The sequence below is a fragment of the Castor canadensis genome, chromosome 3 (assembly GCF_047511655.1).
Source record: "Castor canadensis chromosome 3, mCasCan1.hap1v2, whole genome shotgun sequence".
In the NCBI taxonomy this organism is placed as follows: domain Eukaryota; kingdom Metazoa; phylum Chordata; class Mammalia; order Rodentia; family Castoridae; genus Castor; species Castor canadensis.
The window spans coordinates 115,766,438-115,787,008 of record NC_133388.1 but is presented as its reverse complement, the minus strand read 5'-3'; the positions used below and the strand labels follow the sequence as shown (position 1 = coordinate 115,787,008).

Sequence of the window (20,571 nt, the reverse complement as noted above, 5' to 3'; positions counted from 1 at the left end):
TGACTGTAACATCATGCTAATGTGTACTCTTGGGCATTTTTCACCTCTGAGTATGTGAGTACTCCAGTGTCTATATTAAAGTGTTCTTTGGCTTTATAGTATTCTTCACATGCTTTCGTGTGGACAAACTTATTGAGGGCGTGGTGAAAGGCATATGAGCAAAGAAGGAGTTTTTGGCATAGGTGAAGTGTTGTCCAGGAATTGAAGATTTCTAATACCCAATGATTGATCAAAGTGTTGTCTACTATCATTATGAGCAAAGGTGATGTTAGCTGGTCTTCCTCTGGTGGTGATAGTTGGAGTAGTAGTATTTGTATGGATGGTTGTAGATGTGGCCAGCAAGATTGTAAGTAAGGTTGGGGTCTTCATTATTGTTGTCTTCGGACAATTCGCTAGGGCTCGTATGTGGAGTCCAGTGAGTTTAGCAATCCATTGGAGAAAGGTTCTCCACGTACCAATTTGGAAAATGGTTGGCAATGGTATCCACAACATTTAGAAGAACTGGTCCATAAGACAGATGGTATAGTTGGTGAATTTCTTGCAAATCAAGGTCATGGTCTTGTTGGTATCGTTGTTCCCACTGCAGTCTCTTGTATGGCAGATGGTGTACTGTGATACTGTAGTTGTAAGGATCCAAATTATGAACAGAGGAAGGATGATGAACTTGACAAGAAGAATTTGTGAAGAGATCCAGTTTCTGCAGTTGGTAATATGAGATGTCGTCATGGAGGTATCTGATCCAGTTTGGTAAGGTTCAGGATACCTTTACCATTTGTGGTCCAGGCAGTGTTGCCCTGGTTGTGGCAGATGATTTCCTGTGGAGAGAGAAGATTGTTCTAGACTTTCTTTGGTATCTTGTAAGGTAAAATATGTTGTTTGGTTGTAATTTCTTTAAGATTTCCTAGAACTTTGTCTAGAAATGCTTCCTCAAGGGGGCATCTTCTGTATAGTCTGTATCTTGAATTAAGTTCAAGGCATGCTATTTCCAATGCCTTCTGAATCGGTGTGTTACTTAAGTGTGCCAGTTTTAATTTGAGTAATCCATTATGTCTTTCGAGGAGACCCATGTGTGTATCCACAATAGTGCATGCATAGTAATCCTTATGAGTTTTCATTGGGCCAATAAAATCAATCTGAATTAAGTAATTAAAGGAATCTGGCTTATAGGAAGAGCTGGGAGGGTGAAATTTAAATCTGGTAATTGTTTGTGGGCAGTCAGGATATTTGGAGATTGCTACTTTTCACTGATGGCAAGTTATTGATGTATTCCTAAAGGTTGCCCAAGAAAATAAGGCATGCGTGCCTGCATGGCCTAGCATTCTGTGTAGGTCTAGGATTTCACTATTGGAGATGTTAGAACTTGGTGGAGGTTTAGGAGAATGCCATATGGGCTTGCGATGTAATGTAACTTTAGTATCCTCCTGGTTCTTAACAGACCATGGGTGTTTATTCACTAATTTAGTTTTAGGTATTGGAATGTGGATTTGCCAATTAGGGTCACATTGTAATGTGACCTTAGTCTCATCAGAAGTATTGGTCACTTTCCATGGAGCCTTATTAGAAATTGTCAGTTTTGAAGTCATTAATGCAGCCAGTTTATCAGCTTTGTCATTATGGGGATGGGGAGGGTCAGTTTTGGATGTGTGAGCATCCATGTGGGTAGCATAAATTTTAATGTTTTTGGAGGCTTCTGCTATGGCCATCCAATCTTCCCTTGACCAAATATCTTTACCATTAATTTTCCAATCTGATTGTTGCCATTTAGGCAAAGGCACCAAGAATTAGAGTAGATTCTGACAATTTTATGGCCCTTTTTCGAAGAATGACATACAGTTAATCTAGCTGCATGGACCTCAGCATGTTGCATGGATTTACTATGTGCCTTAGTCCTGCAGGATATGGCCGTCCGAGGGTCTTTAGGCTGTTAACTTTCTGTGCAGCTTGCCTCCTTTAACAGCCAACAAGCCATCGGTGAACCAAGCATTCACTTGGGTGGGCAACCAGAGGGCTGTCCCCCAACTTCCAATAGATGACATCTTTTGGGGAGGGGCGATAGTAACAGGGCATGGAACAACTGGAGCATAAGCTATGTCCTCGATCCATGCAGGTGTCTGCCCCTTAGCTGATGCCCTGTGGTTCTTAAATTGCTCTTGTAGGTACCACTTCCATTTCAGAAACTTTGGTTCTGTGGGTGTACCAACTAACTGTTTACCTGGCATATTGATCCAATCTAGGAGGGGTAGTGGGCTTCGGATGATAATGCATTGATCCTTCAGTATTAGGCATAAAGTCCTCAGTGCTTCATACAGGGCCCATGTCAGTTTTTCAAATAAGCTATATATTTCCTGAGAGTAAGGGAAGCATTTGCAATAGAATGCCACAGGTCTATTCGCGCCACCTGGTGGTTTGGCAAAAACTGACCAGTTACCATACCCATTGACAAATAAAATGTCCAAAGTTACTGTGTCTGATGGACCAATAACATATAATTGACTAAATTATGAAATAAATTTTGTAGCAGTTTGGAAGGCTAAGTTTTGCTCTTCGCCCCATACAAAGTCTGGGGCTTTCCTAGTTACCTTATACAGAGGTTGTAGGATAATTTGGATATATGGAATATGTATTCTCCAATATCCAAACAAACCAATTAAGTGTTGCATCTGGGTCTTATTTTCTGGTGGTTTTAAGGTAGCAATTTTATTTATTACTGGCTCTGGAACTTTAGGGCCAGTTGATGTCCAGATAATACCTAAAAATTTAACCTTTTGGGCAGGTTTTTGGATTTTGTCAGGATTAATAGTCCACCCATTTTTGCTTAGGGTCTCTATTAGAGCATTTAATGATAATTCAACCTCCTCAGCCTCATTACCAGCTATAATTATATCGTCCACTTATGACAACGCTAATGTTTTGGCATGCAGTTTACATTGGTCCATAGACCACTGCAATGTTACAGGAGCAATGACAGGGCTGTCCTTATATCCTTGTAGGACCCATTTACATTGATATTGTTTATTATCCTATGTGAACGTGGTAAGTTCTCTCAATTCCTCATCTAGTGGGATAGCGAAAAACATATCCAAGAGGCCAGTGGTTGAAAACCATGTATATGCCCCAGCCTGCAGTTTATTAAATAACTCGGCAACTTCTAGTAGGTTACCAGGCATTTAGGGTGTTAGCTCATTAATCTTCCTGTAATCAACTGTGAATCTATAAGTTCCATTAGGTTTCTTTACTGGCCATACTGGGCTATTATAGTTAAAGGATTGTGACCTTTCAATAACGTCTTCCTCAAGTAATCTCTGGACACACAAAGTAATATCATCGTGACCACCTTTTATAGGATATTGCTTGGTAAAAGAAGGTGGGATGGGGGCGATTTTATCGGTGGTATAGAAACAGAAGATAATTCTACTCCTGCTGGCTGAATATTTTTAAGTCTGGAATAGCATCCATTCCTAAAATGTCCATAAGGGCTGGCATAAAAGCTGCTAAAACTGGAATAGGGGTTTATCATACAATAAATTTTCAATAGTTTCCCTGGAAGCCCTTGTCCTACCATTTACCCCTTGGACATCTACATTAATGCCTGTGGGTTTCGGCGGTATGGAAGATATAATAGTTATCTGGCTGTCTGTATCAACCAAGAAGGTTAGCACATGTGCTGTCCCCTGGACACACGTTGATGATTGCATGTAGGGCCTGTTGTCCGAGGGTGTCCCCATAGCCATTAGGCCTGTTAGGCCTGTTTGGGTTTGGTGGAGCTCTGAATTGGGTATTTCCAAATGGTCTTATGTTTGGAAGTCTCCACTGTCTGTTGTTGTTTGGGCCCCACTGTGGGTTCCTCCTTGTCATATTGGAATTTCCTGCCCCCTGACACCAGAATGGGCTGTGGGGTGTTCTCCCATTTTTTGCCTGGCACTTGCAATTATGACATGGGCTGTTGCACCTTCCACACCATTTTCTTGGTTTTGGCAGGGTAGAGGCCTGAAAGGATACCAGTTTTGGTAAAGGCCAATGCTTGCCCTCAGTAGGGGCCTTAGTAGAAGCCTTAGTAGGGGCCTTATTGGAAGCAGTGAGGGAGACTACATTAGAGGTTTCCAAATTCCTGACTTCCTTAAAGAAATCAAGTATGTCCTGAAGAGTTTGGGTATGCACCAGGGAAGTGGTTAAAGAGAGTCTTATGTGGACTAGAGCCCCATTAATAATTATCTTTTTCATTTCTGGTTGTAGTGGTGCCACCAGCAGCATCAAGTATTCATTATGATATATCTTATATAAAATTCCTAATTTTCTGGTGAGCTTGATAGCATCATCCAGGTTTTCCCACTAGACGTCCACCTCAAGGGAGGAAAAGTCTAAGTCCTTTATAGCTACACTCCATGTTTCTGATAACCATCGAAAGAGAGACATGACTGCCTTATGGCATGCTTCCATGGCTGGCAGTAATCCCTCATAGATGTGGGCATTTTCAATTATACCTGAAAGCTGTTTCATCTCATTTCCTGAGAGTTAGAGTGAGTCTGAAGACCAGACCCTGAAGACCAGACCCACTCAAGGTAAGTAACATCCTTTTCTCCTTTTTGTGAGTATTCTTGTCTATATTGTTGAATTTCTGGTCTAGTAAGAGCTCTATGCTTTACGATAGTACTTTCAAGTTTATGTCCTTCCAGCCCTTCCTTATCATCTATGCTTCTCTGTTCATCTCCATGCACACCCTTGGAAGGTGTGTATGTCGTTCTCCTAGTAGTACACGGGCAGGACTGTTGGGGTTTTTCAATATCTTGCAAGCATGGATTATTGCTGGACTGAATGATCTCAGTAGCTAGCTGCTTGCCTTTGCATCTATCCACATCGATATCATCTATCATTTTGCATAAAATAGCTGGTACATCTGATTTGTCTGCCCAAGCAATAATAGGGTTCACAGTGTGTGGGTTAGATATAGGAATCTGAATATCCGTCCCCTTTTTGTATCCATGTTTAGATTTAGTTTGTACCACTTTTTCTAACAATTTCCAGGGGGACCCTGGCTCTAACTCCACCCTGTCAAGTACCTTGCCACATTTAGGCTTTAGTTTAACCCACTACTGAGGCACCATGGTGTTTAGGGAGTGATCCTGGCTGCAAGTGTGTATAAGACTTTAATCAATTTTTTCTGCAATACCAACAGAATGCTGAGGAAGAATTTATCATATGAATTTGTTTTGCTAGGAGGTTGTCCTTGTATCTATAGATTCTTTTGGAACACCACCCTCTCATACCCTTGTGGTTCCAGTATCGTCCTCCAACCTGTTACCCATTCTTCACCAAATACATAAGCCACGTATGATTTTATGTGCCTGGCTTGCCTTCCTAGGTGGATGAACCTGAAGTGGTCCCAAATCTTTCGTTTTCACCTCCAAAACCAACACCAGCTACCTGGTCTTCGTCAAGTGCATAGGCCAGTAGGTGGCGCTATGCACCTGGCTTGCTTTCGTAGTCGTTATGGTAATCGATTTCCCCCAGTGCCAGCACCAGTTACCCAGTCTTCACCAAACTACAAAGGCCCCGTAAAGCACAGTGTGCCTGGTTTGCTTTCATTGGTGTTATAGCACAATGGAAGTTGTCGATAGAGGATAATCGCGAAAGTATGTCTAGATTTCTTTACAAAGGTGGGTGGTGGGTTTTTCTAATCCTTTGGGGACTAGAAATATAAACAATTTGTTTTAATTTGGTATGGACCTCCGCTATTTCTAAAGTATCCTGCCGACTACGCCAACTGTCATGAGCAGGTGATGGTTCAAAGTTGACCATCAGTCTGGTGCTAAAATGAATTAATTTAGGCAGGAACTAAGTTGCTCATACACATGCTTTATTGCAGGGAGTTACAACCTAACGCCGATAGCGCCTCAGCCTTCTCCAAGCTGTGCTCATCTTGCAATCTGATTTTAGTTCACTGGCCGCTGGCTCCAAACTGGTCCTGGCTAGTTCTCAGTCTTGATACATCTCCAGGATGCCCAGGGAATCCGACAGGCTGTGCAGAGTGTCCAGTCCACCTCGTCCGGGGCTGCTCTCCACTGGTGTGATGTGTATTGCTGATCAGGAGGAAGTGGCCATGGTCTCATGGGAGTGGAGTTTAAGTATTCCTAGTGGAGCTGTTTATCAGAACCAGCTGGGGGTTGGCTGATTTGCATATCGGGTGCCATATGGTACTTGTTTACATCATTTTACAATATATTATATTTTTATATACTTTTCAATGTGTTTAATGCATAGCAAACATAGTACTCATAACAGCCTCAAAGGGGTTCTGAGAACCCAGTCTCTTCTTCCTATTTCTCTTTCACTTTCTGGACATGAGATGAGTGGTTTTGTTCTGCTGTGTGCTTCTGCCATGAGTTGCTGCTTCTCCACAGGCCCAAAACAATGAGGTCAGGCAATCATAGACTGAAACTTCTAAAACTGAGTCAAAATAATCCTTTTCTTTTTATAAGCTGATCATTTCAAGTATTTGCTAGAATGATAGAAAGCTGGTACCAAGAGATGAGGTCATTGCTGTGACTATTCCAGACATTGTGGAAAACTGGATTCCCATTTGGAACTGGGTCCTGAGTGGAGCTTGGAAAAGTTTGGAAGAGTAAGCTAAGAAATGCCTAGAATGCTGTAAGCCAAATGGGGTGATTCCAGCAAGGGCTTTGAGGACCAAAATGTGGCCTGTAAAAGCTATGCTGATGGGGCTTCAGATAGAAATGAGGATTTTACTGGGAATTAGACTAGAAGCCACCCTTGTTGCAGCATGGCAGAGAAATGGGCTGCACTTTGTGCATGCACTGGGGCTGATAGGTGAGGAGCTCATTTATCTGGTGGAGATTTCAAGGTAGCCCAGCATCTAGCAAGTGGCATGGTTACTACTGATTGTTTTTAGTTAAATTGACAGAATTAGGAACAAAAAAGGAACACGCAGAAAGATTTATACAATGTCTATTGTGTGTGTACCAGGGCAAGGGCTGTGCTAAGTGCTATAGCTCAGTAGCAAGGACCTTCCTCTCTGCATCTTCTCAGATGATGGTGTGTAGGTGCTCAGATATCTTTGGAGGGTTGAGAGGGCCATGAAGTTCTATCTGACCTGCTCTCAGAAGTTTAGGAATAGATTCCTGGAGAAACTGGACAACACACCTCTGCTGCCTGGTAATCAAGTGAGACCAAATAACACTAGAGCTAGACCACTAGTATGGCTGTGCAGGGAAACAAAGGAACACCTTATTTTACTCAGCGAGAATCTGAGGTCACCAGTCACAGAACAAAGGCACTCCTGGGGGTGGGTTAATCAAATCTGTTTGTGTGTATGGTGTGGACAAACAAGACACACACACACACACACACACACACACACACACACAATTATGCTTCTTGAAAATGAGTCTTACAGCTGTGTTTTCATCCACAACTCCTGTAGTAACTTTGAAACACTCTGTCCACTCTATTTCATGATCCAAGTCATATGTAGAACAGAAATTTGACAATACTTTTGAGGCAATCTAAACTGAAGTCATCTCTTTCTTTACCTTTGATGTTAAACTCAGCCATTCAGTTATCAAATAGCCACCATTATTTCCCAAGTTGCACAAGCCATAAATCTAAGAGTATCTTGTTACTCCAGTTTCTCATTCTGTGCTGTAATGTAGTGCAGGGTCCACCTGTCTGGATTCATTACACACACCACACTTTGCTTATGTATCCTCGAATATTCTACTGGTGCTTCAAAGTAAATCTAAGTTTCCATCTTTAAAGAAAGTAAGTGAAAGTTAATGATGCTGACTTGATCGGCAGCATCTTTGTTTTGTATCTTTTTTCCTTTTTATGTGAGAATTGGAAGGGGAGATATTTGGTTTAACTGGACGTACTGGCAATACAGTTAAAAATTCTTGTAAATCAAAAACCATACTTTATTCATTTTTATCTTCCCAACAGTGACTCATCTAATACCTTAATTAATAAGTTGATAAATATTTATTAACAAAAATAATATGCTATTCAGAAATAGAAAACAAAGTTTCATTACACATTGAAACTTACTTTTATTAATTATATTCTTTAAATTTTTTCCTATTTACTTTTTTCTAATTCAACTTATAAATACTTATGGATTATTGATTACTGAAGAAGTTCTTGGTTGAGGTAATGGTATAACTGTAATGGAAAATAGGCACCTAAGGATACCTTACTTTATGCATAATTTAATCTAGAATGTCTTGATTTCACTGATATAAAAGTATAGAGATACATTTTCAATGGCATACCTCTGTCACACGTTCACTGCCAAATATTCCTAGTCAAAGTACATTTTCATTGCCACCATTGTACCTCTTCCTGAATAATCATTCCCCAGAATCCTGCATTTTCATGCTGGCTTTGATAGTCCAAGAGCCCACCTGTGCCTGGCTTGCTTCACTTACGTGCTCCAAGCTTTGAAATGATGCAGTTTTTGCATTGAACTTACATTTCTAGAAATCTTTTCTTCAGTGATGACAATAGACAATGAAGTGATAATTAACTTGCAGGCCTTACAAGACACTCTGGTTTTCTTCAGTAGGTTGTTTTTGTATTCTACAATCAAAATGTAACAAAAAAACTCCATTTAAAAGAAAAAAAAGATAGCAGTAGGAATCAAAAGAGAAGGTAGCCCCGTGATCAATATTATAGTCACAGTATTGTCGTCAGTTGGGATATTTTAATTTCAGTCTATTTTCAATATGCTTTGACACCCAGGAGCCCACATTGTACAATGTAAAAAGTTTTATTTTGTCTAATTTTATGACATGTTCAGTTTATTGTGTTACTTAAAATATCACCATAAATTTCACACTCAAGTTTGCCTGATAGAGTATCATAAAGTATATTTCCTCCTGTATTTAATTTGCACATGATAATTAGGACTTAAGTTGTCCTCACTTCCTCTTCACCAGAAATAACTTTGTAACGCCAACACAAAAAGCTGCAATCTCTCCTTACCCTCCAATTTATGCTGCCCAATGTAACGTTTTAAACTTAATTGCATAGATTGCAGATGTTCTGGAATTGTTATCATGTTTAATTTTTAGGAGCCTTTCCCCACCAATATTAATGATTTTTAACATGTTTTACATAAAGTAATCTTACTGTCTGAGTAGATAGATTCTTATATCATTATTTTTCTTTTTCAAAATACCTTTATTTGTGGTGCATCTGTTTTCAGATGAAACTTTTGAAAGCATTTTTAAGATTATTATTTGCAAAAAGTTTTTCACATCACAATCATGTTTTTTATTATGGTAAAAACAAATGACATAAGATTTACCATTTTAACTATTTTGAAATGTACACACATTGTTGTGCAATAGAGGATTAAAAAAAAAACAAAACCCATATCCCAGTGGGCAGCAGGCTTGCATGAGACAATTCAAGGTGCCCCCAGACCTCCAGCATTTCCACAATCCTTCAGCTCCTTTCCTCATGTGTCTAGTCTCTTGACAGATAAAATACTTCATGGAATCAATGCCCTTGCTGAAATTCTGCCTGTGGATGCTCTGTAGGTTTTTGACTGTGGGCACTCAACAATATTCCACTGACCAAAGCAGTATCTTGTGCTCCTTCACTGGCTCTGCTCTGGCTTTCTGCTTTCTCATTTGTGTGCATGCACTCTCTCTGGCCATTAAAGAAACAATCCAGACAAACATGTGACATCTCATTTCACACAATGCTGTCATGGATACCCCCAGCCTGCAGGAGTGGAGGACAGCCCAGAACATCCACCCTGGCATCTCAGAGGAGACATTCTGCTCAGCACAACTATCCTGGAAAGAAAGATGCAGACTTAAGTGACCTGATTAGTAGGTACGTATAGAAGTACGTCATTTCTTTAGACTCCTTACTATAGATTTGCTTGGAATCTGCAATAGAGATACAACAATTGTCTTATTTACATATAAAATAAGCTACATGAAAAGGAGCAAAGATCAATGAATGCTGTAAATTTGGGTTCCATTTTACTCTTAAACAGCATATCAGTAAAGTGAAGAAAACTGCACAGCATTTGTTATTTTTGACTCTATGACATCATGTTATGGGAGTTGGTATTTTTCAAGTTTACTTTGAAAATATGAAGCAGCATATTGCTTGTAAGAAAAGTAAAACTATTTTTCAATATAAGTAGGTTGTAACTGATGAATATTGCATTGCAAACAAGGCTTAATTTGTGGTCAAGATAGAATAGTTTTAACTCATAGAAAACTGGGAAACATCAATCTTACTCCTTTGAAACCTATTAGCATTTCCTTTGTCAAACTCATATAACTAGCTCAAGATACAGTTATTTCTTTGCATGTTTCTCCTCCCCATTTACTTGGAAGTTTCTGAAAAAGAAACAGTATCTTGTGCATTGATGTGCACAGAAGCTCCTTTTCATTGAGTAAACACTCGATACACACTTGTATAATTAATTACCAAAACAAACATTACAATTCACAGTTCCAGGAATGAGGCAGGTTATTTTAAGGAACCATGTGTAGTATCTTTGTCTTTGCCGGCTGCCTCCTGGATTATATAATTCAATCAAATTCAAATTGCTCTTTTGGGTCCCATTTCCTCAATTGCAGACACGAGCTTGTGAAGTAAGAGGAAATGAACAGACATGGCCCGTCTTCTACGATTTAACATCTAGGAGAAGAGATAACAAGGAAGTTATGACAGGAAGTCATACCTGAAGGCTTTAGAGTCAGAAACACTGTGGCTCAAATGCTTTTCCACTACCTCATACCTACACAAACTATGTAAAATTTCCAAGTTTCAGTTTTCTCAACAGTAAAATGAGCATATGGGATTTTTGTGTTAATTTGAAATATATTTGTAAAGCCCCAAATACTAACATAGTAGCTAGCCTTTTGTAGGCATTTCATAAAAAATAGAATAGTAGCAAATGCTATTTATAGTGCTCATTATATGCTAAACATTATTTTAAAGCTAATGACATTAATTCATTCATCTAAAGTGTTCATATATTGATATGAAATCCAATCAGGGTGGTGAGTAATTCAAAACAAGCAGTGATTAGTTCTAAGTAGGTGAGATCATACAGATGCAATATCTCAAAGATGAGCTAACATTCAGATCCAGTTTCAAGGAGTGCTCATAACAACATGAGGAAATTCACAGAGCAAAAGAAAGTGGGACATGTTTGGAGAATGGCAAGGCTGGGTAGCTAAATGAGTTTGGTATGTTGTTCAGTAGTTATGGATGAATATTTTCTGGAAGAGAATGAAGAATGTTCTGAAAGAAAGTTGAGAATAAAATGAACAGCCTTGAATTCCAGGGTAAGGAAACAAAATGTATTTCACATGGTTTTGGAGCTACTTCTTGCAAGGTAATTGGGATGTTGACTGGGAGGTGGAGACCCAGTGAGACCCATCTTTAAATACTTTAAGTGGTGGCAAACATTCACATGACTTTTTAATCTCACCTTTCATTTGCTTTTTAATTGACTCTAATAGGTGGGATATTTCACCAATGTGACATTAGAAATGAATATTGTCCTCACATATTAGAGGACAATCCTTTATTAATGAGGACTTGGTTCTTCCCATAGTATTCACAAGCACACAATATAGATAACAACCCACATTACTTGCCTTCTGTCCTATTCTACAGTCAACACCCAGGTCCTACAACAAATATTTGTTTTACTTGTTTTGGGGTAAAAGTTACCTTCTATTGTCATCTAAACTCTTTCTTTAAATTTTTTTTATTATTGCTGTACTTGAGGGTACATTGTGATACTTACCAAAATTCTTACAATATATCATCACTGAATTCACCTCCTCCATCAGTCTCCTTTATCCCCCATTGTCATTTAAACTCTTAAGACTCTGGGTGGCCTGATTGAAGTTCTCCTTGCATGTTGCCTCAGTAGCCAGCTAAAGATTTACTGATTTCTTTTTTAGCCTCCGGCCAATCTTATCAAAATTTTACTCAAACACAAATTTTACAACTGTGAGTTCAGTTTATCATCTATCAGTTGTGATAAAAGATAATAAGAGCTTTGATTTGTCTTGTAATTGCACTGACTTTGGTGATCCTTTGTAGATTGTTTTATTGGGCAAATCCTCTCAACCAATATGCCTGCCCACTTGGGATGGGATTCCATGTTTTGTTTCTTGTGGCTCATCTCTCCTGCATTTACCCTCTTCTCTGCCCTCGCTTTTTTCATTCTGTATTGTTCACAAATGAAGCCTTCCTTTCATCACTCTGTTTGTGAATTATAATCAGTTCAAGTTGGTGAATATTATCTTGTCTTATAAACAATATGCTGAGTTTCATGTTTGCAGCAAAAACTCGAACTACAGCAACGCCTATTTTGCCCCTTCCTTTTGTTCTTTTGCCCTTTGAAATAACCTTGCTGACTGTTCTCTGCCTCCACATTGTTCTAAAACACAAATCTGATTGTGCTTAAAATGCCGCACAGCTGTTCATGGATGGAAACAGTCTGTGTATTAGTTAAGAACAAGGACAGTTTTCTTTTTTTAAATCCTGATTTGCATCCCAGCTGAGCAATTTAACAACTACATATTATGGGCCTGTTAATGATCATTGAAGCTGCAGTATCTTCATCTGCAGCACAGGGCATAAGTGTCTCTGAGTGCTGCTGACCAGGTGGAGAGATAAGACCTGTACTCCTGTCTTGAGATTCTCGTCTGGCACACAGCAGACACTGACCACATGGAATGGGATCCTTCTCTGACTTTTCTGACTCATCCCCACCCCTGCCCCAGGCATAAATCACTTCTGCATTTATTTGTGAATTTTTTTGATAATATCAATCAATTTTCTTATGAATTTAGATGATTTTTATTAAAAGATGCACACATACAAAAGAATTTAAGGAAATTTCTTGAGGTGATGGATACATTTAGTGCCTTGACTATAGGATCATGAGTTAAAATTCATCCAGATGTATAAATTAAATGTGTGCAGTTTTTAATATCAATTATACCTCAAAAAAAGCATAAAAATGCAGATTATTGGCTCTACGTAGAGTGTTATGCTTATTTGTCTTCTTAACACAAATAATATATTTCCTTCTGTTCATCAGCCAGTTTTTTTCCCTGAGAATGCGAGAAACCTAATGGATGCCCCCTCATCTCCTGCACCCATCTATCTTAGCATAATTCCAATACATAGAATAAGCCCAGTGTGTTCCTGTTAAATTATAAATACCACACAGCATTCCGTCTGGCCGACATCAGCCACATGCCATCTTCCCACACTTGGTATTTTGAATCTTGATTATGTCTTCATGCCTGCACCCAGGCTTCTATGTGATTAAATTCCCTTTTATTAGGCACATGATGATAGCACTATGCAAATAAATGTGTCTGGTCATTTTTTATAAATATTAGCCAGCTTTATTAATATTATCCCTACTAACACTCAAACACTGTACACCTAAGTCAATTTAACTCATCATTATAGTAAAAACTCGTGTGTAGCATGTGGTTCACAGTGTCTTAGGGGACTAGTTGCCCAGAACCAGGGGGCTGATGTTGGTAACTCGTGTCCTTTTTCAGTGTTTCCCTTTTGTAAATTCTGCAACTGATGCAAGCTCTATAACATGTCTCTGATTTCAAAATTATTTTACCAGCTCATAGAGTGTACTGTTTTTGGAAAGTCAGTTTCTTACTGAACAATAATAGTCATAGTTTAAAAAGACCAAAGCAGAATAATTTTAGAAGTCACAATGGATCCTCAAGTATCAAATTTTAACAATTGTTGAAAAAAAGTTGAAAACTTGAGACATAGGCACCGTGTCAACTAAATCAGAGCTATAAAAACTATTTTTAACAACACATCTTAATCTTACATGGATGGAACTTGAAATTCTACTTCCCTAGCTAATCATTTGCCTGTGATTTTTGAGAACTTCTGTTAAGCTGCAAGAAACATATAAATTCAACCCAAGGCTTGTTGATTTCTTTTTATTATCAATAGTACTGAGCTGTTTTGCATCCAATTTCAGATCAGATTTTAGTCAGACATAGTATCCTTTTTCTTAATTGAGTCCTTGCCATGAATTCATAATAGAACAAGCAACTTTCCCACCTGGGTACTGCATAAAATGTAATATTTAATTTGGTATTTCTCTTTCACTGTGTAAAGTGAAATGAACAATTCATTAGCAAAAGGAACACTTTGAGATCTAAATAATATGTTAACTATATATGTAATACAGTATGACATCCCCTTTATTTCATAAGGAATACTTCTTTGTCGTTTTAGATAAATTACATGAAGCTGATGTGACAATGGATTATAATCTTATATGCCATCTAATTTAAATTCCTAATTCTACTCAGACCTTTTACTTTTAGTGATCACACAGAGCACCAATCACAATACTTTGTGTTCTCTAAATTAAGGAATAAGGAATATTTATTGTTTTTTTAAAAATTCTCATGCAACTTATATTTTTCATCATTATATGTGTTTCTTGCACAAACAGGCAACAAGATAACTTGAACATGGATGAAGATGCTAAAAATGTGACACTTCTGGCAAAAACAAAATTGGCCCAGGATTTCAGCAATTTTGCAGTAGAAATTCAAAGAACTATCACAGCGCTCAGAGAGCAGGTTCGTGTTCTCCCTCAAGTAACACACCCTTATTGTAACACACTGGAATGACTAAACTTAAAGATCCTGTCCAATGTTCTTCAGAGTCATAGCACATTATCAGAACAATAACCACATAGGCAGGACGTTTCATTCTAATAAGAGGGAAGTTGGGAGAAAGGAAACTTGGCAAAGCTCACATCACAGAGATGCAAAAGACTTCATCTTTGCTACCTAAGGCCAATATCTTTAATACACGGAATTAGGATAGACAAGGTGCTTTGCTCAGTGTTTCTGAGTTCTTCACGAGAGCACTTCTGAATAATGGGGAGGTTGAGTATGTTCCTCAGCCCTACAAGATGTACATAATTTTCAAAAGACACAACATGTAATGTTCTTATTAGTTTTTCTTGGATGGAGTCAAAGAAGTTTTTAAGACAGGACTGTTTTCTCTGGCTTTCCTTTTCTGAAAGAAAAGCATTAAAAACAAAATTCACACACTTTGTTGCACTTTTGCTTGTTTGCTCAGTTGTTCTGGCTCATGCATTGGTTTTTCTTAAAATGTGGGAACATATCAATAAGACGCTTGTGTTAGAAATGGCCATGGAAATGCTTTCATTTGGAAATAGAATGTGATTTCATTCAGGGCACGGTGCCAACTTATATATATCAGGCACAGAGTTCTCTTCATATTACCAAAAGCTCTGGAAACAACATATCCAGCAGACGTGGGAGGAGCCCCGTGTCTAAGGCCAGGAAGCTGTGCCCTCACTTGAAGTCTGGGCAATTCATGTAACCATTCAGAGTAAGTGTCTTCATCCAGAGTATCAGGGCTACCATAAGAATTGAATGAGGTCACCTAGCAGAAGCATTTCGTGAACTGGAACCCCCTTAAAATACTCCTGCTCCTCTAGCATCTGAGTATATTTGGCCCTGTGTGGAGATATGTTGTTACTGGCTATGTGTTGCACCAATAAGCTCACACCGTAGAGTGAGGCTGGTTGCAATCATGGTCAGAATCACTGTTCTGGTCATCAGTGCTGTTTCTTGACTGTGATTCATGATCATTGAGATTACTTGCCCAATCTCAACCAGAACATAGATCTGAAAGAGATGAGACATTGTTTCATTGTTTCATTGTTTCACCCTGAGTTGGGAAACCTGATTTCCTATGCAGTGAGTTAACGTGTCAGAGAAGAGAGAAGGTATGTTAGCAGGAAGAGTCCTCAGGCTGACTAGAGAAGGTAAGCATAGTGACTTGCACACTAATCTACCCAACATACAGCAAACTCTGTCTCCATAAATTTATTTCATGAATTTGCAAGCAGGTAGAATCCATAAATGAAGATTCAGTCTAATTTGGCCTAAATACTGGTGGTGATTATCTTTCACAGGTACTGTAGTGATTAAAAGTTTCCCAGATTACCCCAAAACTGCATTTGATCCCTTTTCTTTGTTCCAATAACATCTTGAATTAGCACAGATCTCTAAATAGATAAAAATAAGGTACTTCTACCTGCTTAATTTCTATGTTCCATCCCACTGTAAGTTTCTTAGTAGGTGGGCTGATTTCACTGGGGTATTCTCAGTGCTTGATGTAGTTTAGGTACAAAAATAATCAACTTTTTCCTGTGGGGCCACAAAGAGTTAGCTGTAGGCTTATCAGGAATCCAAGGGATGTTATAATCTGGCAAAGACTGGAAGAGGGAGATGGAAGGTGCTGTGAACTCTGGTAGAGGTAGAAATTTACCTGAGCTGTAGCTAAACCACACAAGTGGGAAGAAGTTGCTGGTAGTGCATCCTGAATGTCAGGTAGCAAATATCTGTTGACATGATTCAGTCTACAGCCATATCACCCTGAATGCACCTGATCTTGTCTAATCTTGGAAGCTAAGCAGGGTCAGGCCTGGTTAGTACTTGGATGGAAGACCTGATTCAGATACGTAAGTGAATTTGTCATAGAACCAGCAATGAAGAACAGTAACTGAAACACCAAACCAACCAGATTAACCAAAGAGAATTGAGAAAAACAAAGAGTCTAGAATGGCCAGCAGATGGAAGCAGAGTAAATTTCCTGGGTGACTCCCAGGTGCAACTCCACCAGAGCAGGGAGTGTTCAGAAGGGTGTTGGGTGATGAAGACAGACTTTCTGAGGGCAAAGGATGTTTTCATACATAGCAACCTCTCAGGATTTGCAAAATTTGCATTTGCTGCTAATTTTTCATTTTTGTACTAAGATCGAAGTTTGGCAGCCCATGTTGAAAGAAAGATTGTGAGAGTGAGCCTGTTAGCTAGAGAAAGGTATTTCTCAGTCTGCAGCATGTGCAACTTTCTGGCCTTTTTGATGGTTCATCAGTGTGAGTGCAAGTCCTGGGTGTGTGTGTGGGGGGTATTTGTTCTTTCAAACCCTTTGTTTTATGAAAAAGTGAGCATAAAATGGCTTTTAATACAAAAAGATAGGGAATGCCACATCAATGAGGGGAACAGAGGTCAAAGAAACAGCTGCTAAAAGTTGCTGGATTCACAGGAGCTCACAGGAAGCCACGGCACATCTCAGCGATCTTTGCAGGATCCTCAGTCACAGCCCTGGCTTCTATATCTGCTACAACTGTGCTTCAGATCAGGAATGACTTCTCCTTGTCTCTCACTGGTATACTCTAGTCCAGAACCATGGGAAGAAAGAGACCAGGAATGGTTTTCTGAGAGCTGTGGACAAGGATGGCTGCTTATGACAATAAATTGACAATAGACAAGCCAGAGTGCATGTTTATGCGATTTTCCATAATTTGGTAATTAATTGGGTATTGGGTAAGGCTGGAATGATGCCTTATGATCATAAAGTCAGAATCTTTGTTCTGATTGCTAATTGTTTTTTAAAATTAACTTTAAATTGGTACATAATAATTGTACACAGAGTATGGTAATTTGATGTATGTACACAATGTATAATGATCAAATCAGGATAATTGGCATTTCCATCTCCTTAAACATTCCCCATATCTTTTGTGTGAAGACTCTACAAACTCCTGTCTTCTGATTATTTATAAAACCTAAAAAGTTGTTGCAAACTATAGTGACCACTATAGTAGAACACTAGCATTAATTAAGACAAATACAGATGCTCCTCAACTTACAATGAAGCTACATTTAAGAGCCCATCATAAACTGAAAATATCCTGTCAAAAGCTCATTGAATACACCTAACCTATGGACCACCCCCATCATTCAGCAACACACTTCACTGTGGTTGTTGCCCTTTGTGATGGTGGGGTTCACTGGGAGCTTCAGCTCCCTGCTGATACTCAGCATCACGAGAGAGGATGGTACTATTCTCTAGTTTGGAAAATATCCAACTTCAAAACTTGAAGTACAGTATCTCCTAAGTGCATATTGCTCTGCGCTGTAGGAAGTAAAAACACCGTTCAGTTGAAGCAGCATAGTCAGGGACCATTTGTATGCAAACAGATAATGGGGAGAGATGAGGATCAGTAGTTTGGCCACTGCACTTTATTAATCCCAAGTGGGTTCTCTTCTGAATTTCAAAGGGCGATATTAATATGGCATATGTTAAGATCAGAATGAAGTCCTGCATCTTTGGGTGTAAGTCACCTAATCAATAATGAGAAAAAAGCTCCAGATGAGTCAGGAGAGGCAGTGCCCAGATGAGAAGGGGATACTGGAATCACACTGAGGATGCTCTCCTGGGCTCACACTGAGGATGCTCTCTTGGGTTCACATAGAGGATTCTTTTCTCTGCTCACACTGAGGATATTCTTCTGAGCTCACAGTGAGGATGCTCTTCTGGGATCCTACTGAGGAAATTTCTGGGTTCTCACTGAGGATACTCTCCTGGGCTCACAGTGAGCATTCTATTCTAGGTTCACATTGAGCATTCTATTCTGGGCTCACAGTGAAGTTGCTCTCCTGGGCTCACAGTGAGGATGCTCTCCTGGGCTCACAGTGAGGATGCTCTCCTAGGCTCACACTGAGTATGCTCTACTCACTATAAGTGCATGAGGAAGTGGTTAGGAGCGTTGAAGAGCAGGCATGGTGTTTATGTTTGCATTAGAAGAATGCTGTCTTGTTGCTTGTGTTAACTGAACAAAGTAATACAAAAGTGGCCATAGTGGCCTGCTGTGTCACCCAGAAGTACAATGCTGTGGCCCAGGCTATGGTGACGATCTTAGAACAAAGAAAAACAGACACTTTTTGGAAGGATAACTGTGCAGCAGAGTGGTGAGAACCTGATTATTGAATGTGTCATTGCAACTCCACCTGGATGTGAGGCTCCTGACGGAACTGAGGTTCTTATGATGAAACTCATGACAGTGCTCCTGTGCTATGGACAGAGGAGGCTCTCTGAAGGTCTGGGACAGAGAGACCAGTAAGTCACCGTCATTTGAGAAAGGGAAATTCAACCCAAGTTTGAAAAAGGCAGTCACCTGTACGATTAAAAGAGGCAACAAAAGGATGCATATCCTCCTGAGACTATGAAGATGAGGAGAGAGGTAACCGAGATAGGCAGGAAATAAGGCTTAAAAGCAGCCATAGTAAATCAAGCTCTAGCTATATTCCAAGGTTTTTCCTATGGCCTACATGGGCAAGGTGTTGAATGGTAGAGAAGGAAGTGTTACTAGGGAATGAAGCACACTAGTTCCCTGATGCACCTGAGTTAAGCTACATATAGATAGTCCAAAGAATTATGGGAAATTAAGAAGGGTATGGAAATTAAATGTTATCTTACTCATTGGGTCAAATAAGAAATCACACAAGAAATTAGGAAGTAAAGTAACTTGAAATGAAACACAGCAAAACATACGAGATTTAGCTGATACAGTGCTTAGAGGGAAAATATAAAGGAAAACATCTCAAATCAATAGCCTATACTTCCCCCTTAACAAATTAGGAAGAGTAAACTAAACTGAAAGCAAGCAGAAAGCTAAAGATTATAGTGGACATTAATGAAATAGAGACAGACACAATAGAGAAAATCAAAAGAGCCAAAAGCTGGCTTTTTGAAAAGATTAACAATAAAGTTGAAAAAATTTTTAGCTAGGCTGACCCAGAGGAAAAGACAGATAATTCACATCACTAAAATCAAGAACAAAGGAAGTACTGTTACTGTGGACATAACAGAAACAAAAAGATTTTAAAAGGACTCTGAAAAATGACAAATGAAATGCACAAATTCCTACAAAAATACAGAGTATTAAAATGGATTCAAGAAAAAACAGAAAACAAAAATAAACCTAAAAACTAGAAATTGAATTAATTAGTAATTAGAATACAAGAACTCTTCACAAAAAGAAATCTAGGCCTAGATTAGGTTCATTGGTGAATTCCACCACACATTTAAAGAAAATTTAGCACCAATTCTTCACAAAGTTTTCTCCAGAATTGGAGAGATGGACACTTTTCAAGTCATTTTATGAGGCCAGCATCATACAAATATCAAAACAAAGATATCACAACAAAAATACACACCTATACCTCATATGACTTCAAAACTCCTTGGTAATATACTATATATACCTAGAGTTTATGAATATATACGCACACTCTCACACACATACACACATAGGCATGTATTTATATAGATAAAGGATTATGTATTATGGCCCAGTGGGACTTAAACCAGGAATGCAATGTTGGGTTAACATTTGAAAACCAATTAGTGTAATAAACTATATCAAGAGAATAAAGGACAAAACACATGGTTTTCTTAATATGTTGGAAAAATAATTTTGCAAAATTCAACTCCCTTTCATCATAAAAATAAACTAAGACTAAAAGAATACTTTCTCAACTACCCAAAACCCAGAGCCAATTTTGTATTTATGAGGAAAGCCTGAGTGCTTCTCCACGAGATGAGGATGTCAGCTCTTGCCACTTCTATTCAACAGTGCAATGCGTGCTTTTAGCCGTGTACTTAGGAAACAAAATTAAGTAA

General features: G+C 38.9%; 1 protein-coding gene across 1 annotated transcript in view; it reads left to right on the top strand.

Annotated features, from left to right (window-relative positions):
- The window catches only part of Pxdnl (peroxidasin like), a 141,473-nt gene that overhangs the window by 106,060 nt on the left and 14,842 nt on the right, over positions 1–20,571 (top strand). The window contains 2 exon segments of the mRNA XM_020187732.2: positions 9,741–9,855; positions 14,513–14,642. Coding sequence (XP_020043321.2) covers positions 9,741–9,855; positions 14,513–14,642 — 245 coding nt within the window.